Genomic DNA, 18277 nt, shown 5'->3' with positions numbered 1-18277 from the left:
GGACAGCTAAAAAATATATATATATAGAAAAAATTAGCTGGGCATGGTGGCGCATGCCTGTAGTCCCAGCTACTCGGGATGCTGAGGCAGGAAGATCGCTTGAGCCCAGGAATTTGAGGTTGCTGTGAGCTAGGCTGACGCCATGGCACTCTAGCCCGGGTAACAGAGTGAGACTCTGTCTCAAAAAAAAAAAAAAAAAAAAAATGACTCTCATCTTGTATCTAGTTTTATTAAAGCAGGGGTACGCTATAGATAGAGTGTGCACTGTAGTGCCTTAGTACTTCTTTATGCTTTTGACATTGTGGTGTAGTTATTGGTTAACTGTGTCACCTCAAGATCTCATTATGTGTCTTATCTTTGTATCTGTTGATGTGCTTCAAGCATAATAGATAATAACCATTTGTTTAAGAATTGTCTTATCCTTTCCATTATAAACGTGTTGTAGGTAATATACATTAGGATTTCAGATTTTTGTTTTTTATAGGATTTATAAGCTAACATATTTCAGATTTGTTACCTTTTGTCTGTATCTATCTGATTTTGTTATTTTGTTCTTCTAATAAATATGTCAGCCTCTTTAACATGCATACATATTACTGCCTCTTAATCTAATCTAACTTAATCTTATCTTAACTTAAATAGACATTCCCTAGAGTCAAGAACTATTTCTATAATTCAGGGGGTATAAGGCTGCAATATAGGGGTGATGAAAAAATAATTAGTTTTCAATTTGATAATTGTTTCCTAACAATTTCTGAATATTAAGATTCCCCAAATTCTAAATTTTAGAATGGCCCTTACAATGGATTCTGTCTTCATTTAATTTGGAGAATTGAAGATGTTACTCATTTGTCTTGTAAAACTGGCCTTTAGAGCTTATTTTTTTAAATCATTTTTTACTTTTAATCATTCTGTGAATGGGTTTGGTTCCTATTTTCACTTTAAAATAAAAGTTGAACAATATGATCTCAGAATTGTAGTTTTCCACAATTTTCGTTTTATTGGGATGACCTTTTGAAACTAAATATGCAAGCATTTGAGTATTCGTTCTGTTCAAAAGAAGAGTATTGTTTATTTTACCTTGTAAGTATCTTTTCTTACTATCACCTTAGACAAAGAAACAGCCTTGGTATAACAGCACATTGGCATCAAGACGAAAACGACTCACTGCTCATTTTGAAGACTTAGAGCAATGTTACTTTTCTACTAGGATGTCTCGTATCTCAGGTACATGTTCAACCCTTCTCTTAAAATATAAATATCTCAAGTTCATATTTCAGATCTGTTTCTAGGTTTTTTGCTGGATTTATGAGAATTCCTAGTTGCAGGGCAAAAGTGGGTATTTTTAATTCAGTCTAGCAGAGCATTATTCTTTGCAATCTTGGGGAATATTATTTTCCAATGGCTATTTTTGTTCTCTTTTCCATTTGGAAATTTTTTTTTTACTAGAAAAAGAAAATTTTTTATTGATAATAATTTACATATTTATGGGGTACATGTGATTGCTTTTTATATGTATAGAATGTGTAATGATCAAGTCAGGGTATTTAGGGTATCCATCACCTTGAGTACTCATTTCCATGTGTTGGTAACATTTTAAGTTCTCTTTTCTAGGTACTTTGAAATATTTAATATATCATCGTCCTAACTATAGTCGTACTAGTCTGCTATCAAACATTAGAATTTATTTCTTCTAACCATAAGTTTATTTAGGAATTTAGCGAGCTATAGAAAGTTAAAGGAAATAAGCCATGAATCTGTAGCTAGTTAAAAATAAGTTCCATTTAGTCGCCTCTTAATTGAACATTAATTAAGTTCTGTGCTGAGAATAAAAATATGAAAGAACTGACTCTTATTGGCAAGAAGTGTTATAAATTTAGTGGGGCAAAACAACAGGTAAGCAATTCTTTGTTATATTATGTATTATATAAATATGCAAGGGTATTATGAGAATAGAGAAAAATATCCACTAATAAAACTGGGAGTGAAAAAGCCAAGTTGAAAATAGGAAGATGTAAGGGAATGATCAGTGTAGTAATTTCAGAGAAGTAATATTTTGGTTAAGCTAGTATGAATTAACTGAAAGATAACTAGAAACATGTTCAAAGTAGAAAAAAATAACATGAATGTAATAGCATAGGATATTCTTATTGCTGTGGAGAAGTAATATAGTTTTGCTTCTTTTTGTTACCTCTCTCTTCTTCAGCCTTTCTCAGTGTCTTTGCTCATCGATGAAGTAGGGACATTAATACCAACCCTAATGGGTTTTTTAAGGGTTGTAGGTTGTATATAGAAAACACAATGTTTGGTACATCTTAGGTGCTCAGTTAATGTCATTAGTCACCTGCTCAAAAAGAAGACCACTAAGGAAAAAATGTCTGATATTTTATTGGCTGTTAAAAGTAGGCCTTGGTTTTCTCTGGAATAAACATGTTTATATTATAATCTATATATATTGCTTAGATCCTTCAAACAAATTTGCCTCGGGATTGGTGGTGGAAGAAAATATGTATTAGATTTACATAGCATTTTTCCTAGAAAGACCAAAGAGGAAGCCACAATTTGTTTGTGTGTTTGAAATTAATGATAAACAGTTTTTACAGATGGAAAGTTTTTACTTATTGCCTAGGAATTGAGCCCTTTTTTGAGCCTCTGTAGTAGTCTGTTAATAAAAGCTACAATAGGAAATTGTTAAAATGAAATTGGCCTGAGACCTGCATTCTAACTAGCAGAGTTCATGTTAACCCATTCATATGCTGTTTGTTGGTATGATGTTGAAATATAGCTATAGACAAGTGGCAGACATTTAATAAAAATAAAAAGATGGGAAAGAGATTGAGGTAGGCTCTCATTATTAATAATTTTTAAGTCACTAGCAGTGTAGGCAGTTATGGAGTAGTAAAAGTAATTAAAAGCCATCTTGGTTTATTTTGGGGGAGGCTAACTTTACTGGACTGTTGAATAATAAGATAAAACCAGGAGGAAAATTAGATAGATTTTTGATTTAGGGGATGGGGTCTTGCTCTGTTGCCCAGGCTGAAATGTAGTGATGCAATAATAGCTCACTGTACCTTGAACTCCTGGGCTCAAGCAATCCTCTCATCTCAGCCTCCCAAGTAGCTGGGACTAGAGGTACATGCCTCCACACCTGACTAATTTTCAAAATTTTTTTTAGAGATGGGGTCTCACTGTGTTGCCCAGACTGGTCTCCAGCTCCTGGCCTCAAGTGATCTCCTGCCTCAGCCTCCCGAGTCACTGGGATTGCAAGCATGGACCACTGTGCCTGGCTTAGATAGGTTTTTATTTGTGTGGCCATGGCTGCATTGTACTTAAAACATTTCTCTAGTTTTTAGGAATCTCAAGTTAATCTTATCTAATTTGCCCATTTGCTACCATAATCATATTGCCGAATTTGAAGCTCCTCCTAGTGCCTTTGACTATAAAGGGGAAATTTTAAGTTCTCAATAATGGGTTACCTAAGAGGTTGGTTGTCCTTTGAAAATCCACGAATCCATTCCCCTCCACAGCATTTATTTCCAACTTTGAAAATAAGAGATGAATATTAAGAAATCAGTGTCTTGGATTCATAGTTGTAACTGAAAGAGGAAGTAAATTACAAAGCTTTAGGAGAAGGAAAAGAGACAACAAACACACTTTTACAAACTAATCTATAATTAGAATAGGAGAGGTGATATACCAGCAAATATGTATGGATGGTGATTATAAAACACCAAGCAAACAAAATCCTGCCTTATCATAGCCAGTTATATGAAAACCAATTGCTATACTTTCACATATTGAAATAACTTAAATTTTATTGTTTTCTTTATAGTTTCTGTTTGAAGTAGATATTAATGAGCTTGTATGAAAAGCAGAAGTCCAGTTAGCCTGGAAAAAGATTATGGCCTTCACCAGAGTACACATTCTTGAATGCTTGTGAATTTTATGTACTGAGGAATTGATGTCAAAATATGAAAGAATAGAATGACATCAAAACAATGTTTAATACATTAACTGCCATGTGAGTTGTATTTAACTCACACTAGTTTTGAGCCAGGGGCCTCGTAGAGCATGTGTAATTCACACGTCTCTTCATCTTGGGAGAAGGTGAAGAACTATTTTTCATGAGAACTATTTTTCAAGTTGCATATGAGCCACGCACAGAAAGCAATAAAAAATAACAGATTTTTCATTAGATCAGAAAGGATCGTTTTGCTTTCAAAGTTTTTATTCTATTTTCGTAATAAAACAGCATGGCCCCAAGGGAAAACATTTTTTTTCCTCGTGTGGCAGTCAATGTGTTAAATGAATAAAGCAGTTGTCTTCCCTGTAAATATTTATTATGTTAAATAACTTACAGTAATAGGATTACATGTTTAAAAAAATGAGCTATTGCATCCAAACCATTCTGCAGTGCAGTTGATGACTTTTTTTCCCCCAAGAGAACGTGTTTTATTTAATTTGTTAAATTTCCTGAGAATAATTTTGTGGAGCAGGACCTTTATCTTAATGCTATTATGATATTGCATGCTAGTTATTTTTTTGCTGTTTTTAGAATGGAAGCACTAGTAAATTGGACCCTTTTAATCTAGATTGTTAGATGGATTTGCTTAGTATTTAAGTCTTTATAATTTGTAAAATATCAGGGAGAAAAATCTTACTTAGTTTCCTCAAGTAATTGTTACTTGTTTTTCTTTGTAATAATTGTTAGATAAATTTCTTCATGCAAACAGTTATCTTCAAGATAACCTAATATCTCCAAATAAATCTTTATGTATTATATAATCATATAACTTTTTTGAATTATGATTCTTGCATCTTAATTTCATTATGCCTATAACTTTTAGATGGCATTTAAGAAGGGAAATCATGGAAGTTTACCTTGAAAAAGTTATGTATGTATATGACCTTATAATAAGGAAGAAGCTATGAAAAGACAGACTTGTCTCAATTTCAGTCTATAATCTGTAAATAAACACGGGCATAAATATATGTCCCTGTAAACATGTTCCTTCAAACTAACAAATTACCCATCCAGTGTATATACTCCTTTTTCCACCCTCATTTTCTCCATTGATAAGGGATTTTTGTTTTAATAAATGACTTTTCTCTTGGCCAGTAGCTCTTTTATTGTTTTTCCAAATAATTACTGCTAAAAAAATTAAGAGAAATCACAGTGGAATGAGACAATGTCATTTAAAGAGCCACTAAGACATTTTTTATTAAAGCTGAAAGATCAGCTAATTAATTTGTGCATATTAATCCTCTCTAAAATCTTTAATTTTTTTTAATATTTCAAGTACAATTTTTAGTCTGTGGACATTGCTCTTGACTTACTTTGTAGTGCAATTCATCAATTTTATTTTGTTTTCTTCAAATAGATGACAGTCGAACTGCAAACCAGTTGGACGAGTTTCAGGAATGTTTGTCTAAGTTTACTCGGTATAATTCAGTACGACCTTTGGCTACTTTGTCATATGCTAGCGATCTCTATAATGGTTCCAGCATAGTCTCCAGGTAAGTATTGGGCACACTTCTTACTATTCTTTTGATAAAAATATCCAGAATCTAATGAAATTAAGAAGCTGTTAGAGCATTAGTGTTAAAAGCCTGGATTTGGAAGTTAGGTTTCCTGTCAACTATTACTTATGTGGTCTTAGGCAAGTTTTTGAATTTCTGTATCCTGAATTTCTTCATCTCTAAAATGGAATGATTAATAGTATCCATCTCATAGGGTTGTAGTTTGTTTTCTTGTTATATCTTTGTCTGGTTTTGATGGCAGGGTATGCTCTCCTCATAAGTGCTCCCTCCTCTTCAGTTTTCTGGAAGAATTTGTATAGAATTGGTATTATTTCTTCCTTAAATATTTTGTAGAATTCTCCAGTGAAACTTCTCAGGAAGATTTTTAACTAGAAATGCAACTTCCTTAAGAGATTTTAGGATTATTCAAGTTAGCCATTTCTTCTTGATTTAGCATTATTAGTTGGTGTCTTTTAAGAAATTTGTCCATGTCATCTGAGTTGTTGAATTTATTGGCATGCAGTTATTCATAATATTGCCTTCTTATTCTTTGATGATGGTCCCTGTTTCAGCCCTGATATTTTTTTCCCCTTTACTTTTTTCCTAAATAGTCTGGCTTAGAAGTTTATTATTTTCATTGATCTTTTCAAAGAGCCAGCTCTTGGTTTATTGAAATTCTGTATTTTTCTGTTTCATTGATTTTTGCTCTTTATCATTCCTTTCTTCTGCTTTTTTTGGGTTCATTTGCTCTTATTTGCTAATTTTTTAAAATGAGGTCATTTAGTTGACATCTTTCTTTTTTTTAATACAGCTGTTTTTGTGCTATAAATTTCCCTCTAAGCCTGCATTAGTTGCATCACACAAATACTAATGTGATATTTTCCATTTTCATTCAGTTCAAAATTTTTTTAGCTGCTCTTTTTATTAAAATTTTTTTGTTTTTTTAATTGACAGATGAAATTACACGCATTTATCACATATATTTGTATTGTCCCATTAGCTGGATGATTGGTCTTTTAAAATGTTTAATGAAAATGTCTAATATACACAAAAATAGAATGGACTAACAATTCCTCACATGACTATCGCCTAGATTCAGCAGTGATTAAGATTTTGATATACTTACTTCATTTATCCTTTTCATGCTTACTTTATTTTTTTGCTTAAATATTTTAAAGCAAATTCCAGATACTGTGTCATTTTACCCCCACAAACTTAAGAATCTCATCTCTTAAAATGGACATTGTAAAACCGCAACTCTGTATCATATCTAAGACAATTAGCAGTAATCCTTGGTATCATCAAATTACTAGTTCATGTTCAAATTTCCTAGAATGAATAAACCTTAATAAGATGTTTTTGGGGCAGATCAGGAATTTGGCAAGTTTTAACTTGTCAAATATTACTAAAACTTTGCTTACTCTTCATTTGCAGGATTAAGAATTTATATATATGGAGATTGAGTTTGAAATTTAAGTCATTTGCTATACAGACTATTGCAAGAAACCTTTTATTATACTCTAGCATTTATTTAACTTAGTAATGAATAAGACAAAAATCTATACATTCATTTATTTTTCTGTATGTTGGCAATGTGAGTTTTTCTTATGCATCAGACTGAGTAAACTTTAAAAATGCAACAGGTTTGGAGGTTCATTTAATTATGTAATTCATTTAACAGAAAGTTATTAACAACGTAATGTGGGCTAGGCTAAGCACATAATGTGAACAGGCCAAATGGGATAGTTGGATGGATTCAGGAGAACTCACAGTCTTGTTTTAGTGCCTTTATATAGACAAGAAATATAAGAATAGTTTATGAAACAATTTAGCTTGAAGAAACAGGTTAACATTATTACCTAGTTTCTGAACTATTTTAAGAATGTATAATATGTGTTTTTAAGGGCTTCAGTTTGAATGTAAAATGGCAAAAATGACTATCAAAGTTCATTTATAATATTGACCTGATAGTATATGCTAGTCTGCAATTACCCAAGCTAAAATGTAATCCACATTAAAGCTCTCTTGTAATATTGATTAATGGCCCTGACCGTTGTGAATTCATCCCATTTTGTATTTTCTTCTTCATTGAAGAAATAAAAAATGAAATAAAAACTTTCCTTTTTAACATAATATTACAAAAGCAGCATCTCTACATAAAAGGTGTGGGATTGCTTATCAGGCTCTTTCAAAAAAGAATGAGTCATTTTTTCCCCATCATTCTTGAAAGCCATTTTAGTTGATTTGGAGGAGGGGTGGTATTCCCCCCCCTCTTTTTTTTAGCTTGATTTAATATCCTGGATTTTAAAAAATACTAATAAATCTTGATCATACCAAGACATTTATATCAAAACTTTGTACATTCTGAAGCAGAAGTTTGCTCTTTTAGAAAGACCTAAACAAGATCTTAGTTTGGGAAAAATGAGGTTACATTAAAATGTTTTAATTATTATAAAATAAATTTAAAAGGTACCTTTAGTTGGTCTATTGTGCATGCCTAACATCCATTCTTTTCTCTTAATTACATTGAATTAATATTTTGAAAGGAAAATTTCCAACGTTGAAAGTTTGTTAGGCAGGACAGATGAAGACTAGCAAGAAAGAATGATACAGCCAAAGAAATGAAGTTGCTTCAAAACTTTCACAATCCTGGTGCTTTTTTTGCTTTTCTTAAGTTTCTCTTATTCAAACATATCAATGATAATAAATTTGTTTTAAAGGCTTTTAATTCCTCTCAAAAAAGGAAATTTAATGAATTTCTTTCAAGAAGAAGGAGAAAAAATATTAGAGAAAACATAATGTTGAATTTGGTGCATTATTTCATTACATTGTAGAATAAATAATTCTTGCTGGAAAATTGCATGAAATATGTTTAATGTTACTTACATTTTCTATCGTTTTCAAAATTTCTTTTATTATTTTTCTCACAACAGCAGAGTTAACATTCTTAGGTCACTTATTGCAGTGAGAATCTTACTAAGAGAAAAAGTTGAATCAGAAACTTGTATTCTTCCTCCTCTGGTTGGAGTTATTATCATATTCATCCGTCCACAAGGTGGCAGCATTTGTTTACTTTAACATTATCTCAACTATTAGATAATAGACAAGATATGGAAATGGATGGCCTATGAAGTTCACCGTAAATACCAGATGGTCCTAGGTTTATAACAGCAAATAATGAAAAGGAAAGAAGACACTGAATTCTTCTTACACACATAACAATAATGTCATATTTTCTATTTTTTCTTACAGAGAGGAATGGTTTGAAACTGTGTAGTTTAAGCTCACTCAGTATTCAGTAGTGATGGTTGTTTTTTTAATTCCTTGTTTGAATTTTACATACCTAGATTATTATGATCAAAATTGTTATATATTCCACATCTAGAGATTATTTTAACATTTTTGCTTGTTTGCTCAAATTATTTTTGTATCAAACATTAGTAAATTCATAAGAAGAAAATGGTTAGATAATACATTGTTGCATGCATCCCTGCTAAATCGGTTACTACACTGGGAATGTAGTGTGTGCTTACTATTTTTTAGACACCATTGTAAATATTTTACATGAATTTACTAACTCATTTAATCCTTATATCAACCCTATGTGGTAAGGTATTGCTATTAATCTCATTTTACAGATGAGGAAACTGAGGTAGAAAGTTTTAAATCTTGTCTAACAGCAACACAATGCTAGTAATAGACAGAACTGAGATTTGAACCTAGGCATACCTTAGTTCTAGTGCTCTTTTGCTCACTTCAGTGTCTATTGAAACCTTGGGAAAAGTTTCAGAAAACACTTTACTTTTGAGACACCCAGAAGAATAAAAAGGAATTAATTTTTTGAGGTTCTGACACTGTGTATTCCTATTTCACTGTCTTACCTAAGTAGGTCTTAAAAATGAACATCTTTTGAGTTTTAATGTGGATATTACACATTATATGTCTGTTTTGCCATAGTTTGAAACTATTCAAATTAAACTTTATGTTTTTAAAGTAGCTAGTTACAGGATTGTTTTTGCTAAACTTCAGTTTTATTTAATAACAGCAAAGGGTGATCCAGATACAGGGTATCTTTTAATATGTCCTTTATTGTAGAATGCTTGTAAGCTTTAAATTAGATCTCCATGTAATTATTGACTTGTTTTCTAAGGAATAATTATGACTTTAAGGAATACCAATGTACTTTCTCTTTTTGTCAGAAGATATTTCTATTATTGTCAAGAGTTATTGGTCATCTGGGGTTGGGGTGAGATATGAGATGAATAGGAGTACAGAGGAAAGGATTTCCTTCCAAAACTTTGCCTAGGACCAATCTTTTAAAGTAGTTATTTTTTAAACTGTGTTTTAGGCTGGAAGCTTCATCTGGGCAGGGGTCTTATCTGTCTTATTTCCTGCTGCATCTTCATATATGGCACATGGTAGGTGCTCAATAGTAAATATTTATTGAACGAATGCATGAATGAATGGAAAACTGGGCTGTTGGGGAAGGATTTGGAGCAAGTAGGGCTCTAGCAGTTGTCCAGTGTCTACATATTTGCTTGCTGGTAAGTATTACTTTGAAGAAAGTATCCCTAGACTAAAAAAGAAGTTTGTCAATCACCAATGACACATGACAGAAATATAAATTCATGTTAACAACTTAGAGAAGTACAAGATTGTCAGTAAATGTTGATGAGTTTCCTACTTCTGTGACAATTCAAGATATAGATGATTCAAGATATAGGTTAAAGATGAAATAAACAGTCTAGACTTAAACTTTGGAAATCACTACATGTGCTCCCTCTCCCATAACCTCTATCCTAAAATTTTCCTGTTCTCAAAGCAATTCCTCTTGCTTTTCCTGTTTATTTTCATTTGCTTTTGGGAGAAGCTTGTCAGTGGTGTAGAGTGAAACCATAAGCTAAAATAATATTAGGCTTATTCCCACAAAGCAAGCATTAATTAGTTTAGCATTTGATATTTTAATGGGTTAGTGAAGTTTTGTCACAAAGTGGTGTTTGATATCCAAGAGATAAAAATGGGACTGATGTCTTGAAGCCACATTTTAAGGCTAATACAGGAGGCTCTTTATAGTCAGTAATGTGCAGAGGTGGAATAGGCTTCATTGGGAGGCAGTTGCCATATATTCTTATTGCTTTCTAAGACTAAGCTCTAGCTTTTTTACCTAGAAAATCTTTCTGTAATCCTAAAAACAGTTATATATTTGTCTAGAATATTTTGTTATTTTAATTTTTTTTAAATTTTGCCTATTCACGCCAAACGGCGTTAAGTGCTAAGTGATGTACATGTTAGTGGGGAGACAAACCTTTAAGCCACTATATAGAATGCAGTATTATAAATGCTGTAAAATTACAGAATACAGTATGGGGAATGAATTGGACAGAAGCAAGAGTGGAAGTAAGGAGATCCTATATATATGGGTGTTGGCAGTTTATAATGATGGTTTGTGGCTGGTGCTAGAATGAGGTCTGTGGGGCTAGGCAGAAGTATTTAAGAAATGTTTAGGGACTAGGGTAGACAGAATTTCATGATTAATTAGATCTTGCTCTTGAAGCAGAGAGAGTTAACTTCGAAATTTTTGCCTTTAGCAACCAGGCAGGAAAATTATGGGTGTTAAAGGGATACTGGAGAAAGAGCAAGTGCATGGGAGATATCCCGCTGGAGATGAGGCATAGGTTCTCTGGATATACAGAGATGAGGTCTGTGAATTTGGGAACTTTTGCAGTTGGAAAGTGACACCATAGTTGTAGACACACAGAACGCTAACATTTGAAGGTCAGGTGGATAAGGAAGACCTAGTAAAGCAGACTGAGAAACTTGTTAGAGAAATGAGGGTAAAAAGTCAGAGAGTTTACTACCATGCAATCCAATGGGAAAAGAAGATAATCTACTGGATTAAATCATGAGCTTTTGTGGACAGGATTGGATCTAAAGCATGGTGAGACTTTTTGCCTTGTTTAGAAGGGAGAACACTTCCTCCTGGATAATGGGAGGGAAGAAGAGGAGAATGGGTGCAGAGGCAGGTACTTTTGTAGATTTGGTGGCAGGAAGCTTAAAAATCCTTTAAGAGTTTATGCAGTTTCTATATGTCATCTCAGAGTGACGGAAAGGAAGGTAGTTGTAGTTTATGTGTGACTATAAAGAAATGAAATTACATGATGAGAATGATTAAATTTATGGGCTGGGGAATTTAAACTGAACACTGAAGGAAATGAAGATAGAAGAGGGCTGAGAGATAGGCAAAAAGTAGTAGAATCAGTTGTATTATGGAAATCAAAAATGAAGAGTTGTGTTGGGAATAGTAAACAAATGAGGAAGAGTGCTGTGGATATTGTGGTCAGAGGGAAGTGTTTGCATCTTTGGTATAGAATACTTTTTCATCTTTGTACTTGAGCAGTGGGTAGTCTACCTGGTATCTAATGGGGGTTCTTGTTTGTTGACTCAATTAGAGAATAAACTAAAATTCAAGGTAGAGAATTAATAATAAATGCTTGTGGAAATCTGATAAAATGCTGTGGGATGTGACTACAGAGGGCTCTTTAGTCTATGACTTTTATTTTCCTGGAGTCATTTGAAATGATTTTTAAAATATTTTTCTAATTTCTTGCAGGAGTTTGTGGTGAAAGTAGTAATGGTTGTTAAAGACTGGACTGTCATTCCACTTAGCAAGTTTAAGGGGAAGATATAGTTTATTTTTGTACTTTCTTTGGATAAAACATGTGGAACAAAAATAAAAGAATATAATTATTCACACATTCTCAATTATATAGACTACCTCTATAGGAGAAGGCCTTTGTAAATCTTTAGAGTGCAATTCCTAATTTGAAATAGGGACTAGAAGGACCAATTTGAATGGGGAAAAATGCACTTTTATCTCTTTCAGTTATCTAGCTTAACTAGAAATAGGCCCAGTTAATATTATTTAAATGAAATGAAATGAGAACTTACTTGAAATTATTCTAGCATTTTGTGTGATACATTATAAATACTAAGTAAATGTTAGGCAATGTTCTTTTCCTTCCAGGTATACTATCCTGCTTTTAAGATAATGCCTCAGAATCAGCTGGAGGGCTTATTAAAACACAGATGATAAATAGGTTATAAACAAACACATTTAGTTATATGAAACTTTAAATCAGATCAGGTCTTAGTCCATGACAGCTTAAGTGGACCAAAAATAAATAAAACTGCAGAAGCCCTAAATAATATAATTAACAAGCTAGAACACATATACAAACATTTGTAAAAAATACACTTTCCTTTAAACTGTCCATTGAACATCAGAAAATGTATAGCATCTAGATCATATACCAACCTCAAATTACAAAAAATAAAAAGAGCAGAGACAGCATTCTCTGATCACAATGTGGTAAGATCAAAAATTATAACAAACTTAGAAAATAGAAATAAAACTATCACAGAGAAACTGGAAAGTTATTTTGGCAATTCTAGGGTCAAAATGGAAATCATACTACTGTGATGAAACTTCTGTGTATTAGAACCTATAGGACATAGCTAAAAGTTCTCAGAATAAAATTCCTTACTTTAAAGGAATTAACTGATGAAAGAGTTACTGATGAATTTCTGATAGAGAAGAAAAAATAAAATAAATTCATTAAGCATCCAACTAACGAAGTTAGAGAAAGAACAAAATAAACCTATATAAAGTAGGAGATTAAATAAGATAAATGTAAAAATAAGAATTCATTATGAATTTTTAAATCGATCCATGAGCTTTTAAAAATAAAAGATGTAAATTGTTAGTCAACCTAATCAAGGAAAACTAGGAGAAATTAGAAGATGTTTGTCAGGGCATTCAGAAACTCAGTTTATTATGGAACAGGTTAAGATTCCTGTTAGATTAAAATTGGAGCTGTCAAATAGGCACCAGTCAGTAGTGTAGACAGAGTTTAGGTTTGGGAGACAAACACTTGATAGTCATCAGTGTACTATGTAGATTTAAAACTGTGAGACTAGGTGAGATCACCAGCGAAGTCTAGGTAGATAAAAAGGAGATGAAGTATAAAGACTTAGCTTTGAGATACTTCAGTGTGAAAGTGAGAGGGAATGATCAAAGTAGACTACAATGGAGCTATCAGTGGGGTAGGAGAAAAATCAGCTCTACTGAGGAAGAAAGAAATGATCATCTGTGTCTTACTGTTATTCAAGGAAGGTAAGAATGTAGAATTAAAATTATATTTAACAACCTGATGGTCATTGTTGATCTTGATACAACATTTTTGGTGTTCGAGGTAAAAGCTTGATTCGAGTGGGTTATGGAGAATGGGAGGAGAGAAATTGGAGTCAGTGATTATGGTCACCTTTTTTTTTTTTTTTGTAAAGTTCTGCTATTAGAAAGTCATAGGGTGGTAGCTAAAATAGATACAGGATTATAAGAGGCATTCTATTTTGTTTTTTACTTAAAATGGAATAAAAACATTGAAAGGCTTATGGGAATGATGAGGATAGATGGAAAAATTGATGATACAGGAGAAAGGATTAGAATTTAGGAAATATTTCTTGAGTAGACAAGCAAGCATAGGATCTAGTATATAAGTATGTATGTTGGTCAGATCTAGGAGCATGAGTCCTTCATTCAGAATGACAAGAGAGGCCACATAGTATATCAGACTATATTGGTAATAAATGCTGGTTGGTGAAGGATGCTGTAGTGGGAGCCTTTGGAAATTATCTTCTTGTTCTTTTTATATCTTCAGTAAACTGAAGAGCAGAATAATCTGCTGAGAGTGATTATGAATCAGGAGGTGTGAGAAATTTGTGAAGAGTGAAAAAATTTTGTAACTTTCATCTGTGCAAATAGGAAAATATGTGGACAAGGGAAATTTCCCATGAAGTTGGACAGTGTTAAGTGCCCACTTGAGGATAGTGATCATGAAGTTAAAACGAGATCAGAAACATGGTTGCATGTTTCTTCTCTAACCATATTCAACTATGCTAGTTTAAGTGTAACGTGGGCAGGGAGATGTAACTAGGGTTAGAGTTTTTCCAAGGAAGTAAAGTACAAAAAATAAGAGAACGAAATGGTGAAAGAATGTGAGTTGTATGTGAGGGAGTTATAATTATTGGCCATGTAATTTTTGTTAGGTAAAGAAGAAGGTGAATGTATAACAGGACGAGGGCCAGTAGTGATAGGATCAGTGAATTTTTCGGTCATAGTGGGCTTGAAGAAGGATTGTTGGAGACAGGGATTCAGCTGGAAAGAATGGAGATGGTTGTCAGAAAGTGTTGTCAGAAGGTGAAACTGAGATCGTGAAGGGGTAAAGTTACTGGTAATGAACATGTCTAGGGTGTGATCATGGTTTTGTGAAGTGGATGTGGGCAAAATAAAAGATCTTCGGAGAAGAAGTCAAGAAACTGATAGGCCAGAGTATTAGAGTAGTCATTTATGTGGTTATTGAAATTATTAACAATTAGGAAAGGAATAGATTTGGAGAGAGTGATGATGAGCTGAAAATTAAAATTTCTAAGAACTCTTGGGTTGATAGAAAGACAAGTATTGGATGGTATATATTCCAGGATATTTGAGCTGGGAAGTTTCAGGAAGGAGAGGGAAAATGGCTGGAAGAGCTATGTATAGCAAGGACACTGACTCCACATTTAGGCCTATTTGAACATGGAATGTGGGAGGGCTTCACAGGAAATAGTATTTTCATGGGAGATCTGGGTTTCAGTTAGAATAAGAAGGCAAAGAGAAGGTATAATCTCAAGAAATTGAGATTATTAGTGGCATTATCTGAATGAGGAGAAGTTTAGCTTTTACTTAATGCTAAAATGCATGTAGTTTTTGACCTTGCACTTCATATTCTAGGTGTATTTAAGGATATTCTTGCATATGTGAGAAGTGACACATAGAAGAGTGTTTATTTTTTTGCAGCATTGTTTAATAGTAAAAGACTAGGAATTAAATGTTTCTTAGACGTATACTGGTTAAATAATTTATGATATATCCATATGATGTAATTCTGTGTAACCACTGGGAAAAAATGAGGTAGTCCTAATATGTACTGATATGAGATAATTGTCAAGATGCTATTAATATAAAGTGGGGGGAGAACCAAGGTGAAAATCAGTATATATGATGTTCCCATGTGTTTAATTAAAAAAAAAAAAAAGAACATGATGCAGGGTACAGTGGCTCATGCCTGTAATCCCAGCACTGTGGGAGGCCGAGGTGGGAGGATCACTTGAGGCCAGGAGTTTGAGACTTGTCTCTACAAAAAAAAAAATAAAAAAATTAGCCAAGTATGGTGACAAGTGACTATAGTTCCAGCTACCCAGGATGCTGAGGCGGAAGGATCATTTGAGCCCGTTTCAAGGTTACAGTGAGGGGTGATCATGCCACTGCACTCCAACCTGGGTGACAAAGTGAGACCCTGTCTCCTAAATAAAAAAAGAAAGGACATGAATTACATGCGTGCTTGTTTATGCATAGGAAAACTAGTAGGGTGCATTAATTGAAATTATTGGTTGCCTATAGGTAAGGCAATTAGGGGTACTTATTTAGCAAGTCTAGGAGGGAGACTTGCTTTTTTTCTGTATACTGTTTAAACTATTGCCTACATACATATTTTTAAAAATAAGTTTTAAGATAGCCTTCAAACCAGGTTATGAAGGATCTTCAGTAATAGTTGGAGTTTGGATTTTATATACTAGTAAATGAGAATTATCTGAGCAGAACTGTGTGTTTGGAAATTTATTCCTATTCTGTCTTATAAAGACAGAATATGGATTAGAAAAGAAGAAAATCAGGAGTAGGAGACTTGGTAAGGAGGCTGTTGCAGTAGCCAGGGTTACATTAATGTAGGCCCAATACACATTTGCATGAATTTCTCAAATACAGTCATGTGTTCCTTAATAATGGGCGTACATTTTGAGAAATGCGTCATTAGGAGATTTTGTTATTGCAAAAGCACCGAGTGCATTCACACAAATTTAGATAGTATAGCCTACTACACACCCAGGCTGCCTGTTACTCCTAGGCTGTAAACTTGGACAGCATATTACTTTACTGTACTGAATACTGTAGATGATTGTAACACAATAGTATTTGTGTTTCTAAACATAGAAAAGGTACATTAAAAAACATAGTGTATAAAATAAAAAAAAAAAACCTGCACACTTGTTTAGGGCATTTACCGTGAATGGAGCTTTTAAGACTAGAAGTTGCTGTGGGTGACGCAGTGTATAAGGGTGAGTGAATGTGAAAGCCTAGCATGTTACCATATGCTACTGTAGACTTCATAAACACTGTACACTTAGGCTACACTAAATTTATAAAAAAAAATTTTTCTTCAATAAATTAACTTTACAGTAACTTTTACTTTATAAACTTAAATTTTTTAGCTTTTTGACTTGTGATAACACTTGGGTTAAAACACAAATGCATTGTACAACCATACAACAATATTTTCTTCATATCATTCTATAAGCTTTTTTCTATTTTTAAACTTATTTTCTTTCTTTACTTTTTAAACTTTTTTGTTAGAAACTAAGACACAAGCACATATGATTAGCCTAGGCCTACACAGGGTCAGGATCATCAGTGTCTCTGTTTTCCATATCCACATTTTAGTCCCACTGGAAGGTCTTCAGGAGGAGTAACATGCACGGAGCTGTCATCTCCTATGATAACAATGCCGCCTTCTGGAACACCTCCTGAAGGACCTGCCAGAGGCTGTTTTATAGTTAACATTTTTTTATAAGTAGAAATATCAAGTATTGTATACTGTATATAATTGCATGTGCTATACTTTTATATAACTGGCAGCGCAGGAGATTGGTTTACACCATCGTCACCACAAACCCAGAAATAACGTGTTGCACTGTGAGTCACTAGGCAATGGGAATTTTCCAGCTCCGTTATAATCTTATGGGACCACCATTGTACATGCAGTTTATCGTTGACTGAAACATTTTATGCAGCATGTGAGTGTAATGTGTTCTGGGTTTTTTTTTTTTAAACATCTTGATTTTCCAGCAGGTAGGTTAGTGTCAGGCAGATAACAGGCACTATGGATATTTGTTGACTGAGAATGTGCATGCATCATCCTTTTGTTCCAGTAGGCCTCAGTAATCATTGACTCATGAATTCCTGTATCATATTTTGTCTTATTATTTGGCATTGCTTATGTTGTGCTTTTGTTATATCTTTTCTACTAATTACAAACCGTTTGAAACTACCTTATTCTTTTTTTATTACTTTATGTTTAACTTGCACAGGTTGAATTATTATATGTTGTTATTAATATCATTATGTATAAATAGTGTATATTAGTATTCTGTATTATTAATCTTAGGTATTTTGCCTTAGTATGTGTTCTTTGAAGAGTAGGTCATTTGTGCTCATGAAAATTGTAGTTTTGCATAATGATTGAGAGCATAGACTCTGGAACCAGATTGCTTGAATTTGAATTGTATAACCTTGGACAGATTACTTAACAACCATATACTTCAGTTTATTTATCTATACAATGGAGATTTTAAGTTTAATAAAAATTTATATAAAGTGCTTAAAAAAGTGCTTGAGACATCTTAAGTGTTATGTATGTTATAGAAGTTTTAGCTATTATTAGCTAAAGTCAGTTGAGTAACATCAATTCTTAATTCATTTTAAAGGTCTGCCCATTTCTGTTCATTAAAATGGCTAGTTTCTAAACCTATATTTTGTTTCTTTCAAACTATAGTTACCTGTGTCTCTTGAGGCACACCATCATGGTAATGAATGAGACCTTTAACA

The 18277-nt window shown here is 33.1% G+C and overlaps 1 protein-coding gene across 3 annotated transcripts in view; it reads left to right on the top strand.

The window, feature by feature from the left end:
- Positions 1–18277, top strand: part of COP1 (COP1 E3 ubiquitin ligase) — a 243896-nt gene that overhangs the window by 109975 nt on the left and 115644 nt on the right. For all 3 annotated transcript variants that reach the window (XM_069478385.1, XM_069478384.1, XM_069478383.1), the window contains 2 exons: positions 1113–1227; positions 5382–5517. In XM_069478385.1, the coding sequence (XP_069334486.1) occupies positions 1113–1227; positions 5382–5517 (251 nt within the window). The remainder of the gene's footprint in view (positions 1–1112; positions 1228–5381; positions 5518–18277) is intronic.

The sequence above is a fragment of the Eulemur rufifrons genome, chromosome 8, assembly GCF_041146395.1.
Source record: "Eulemur rufifrons isolate Redbay chromosome 8, OSU_ERuf_1, whole genome shotgun sequence".
In the NCBI taxonomy this organism is placed as follows: Eukaryota; Metazoa; Chordata; class Mammalia; order Primates; family Lemuridae; genus Eulemur; species Eulemur rufifrons.
The sequence above is the reverse complement of the archived record's forward strand: the minus strand, read 5'-3'. Positions and strand labels throughout refer to the sequence as shown.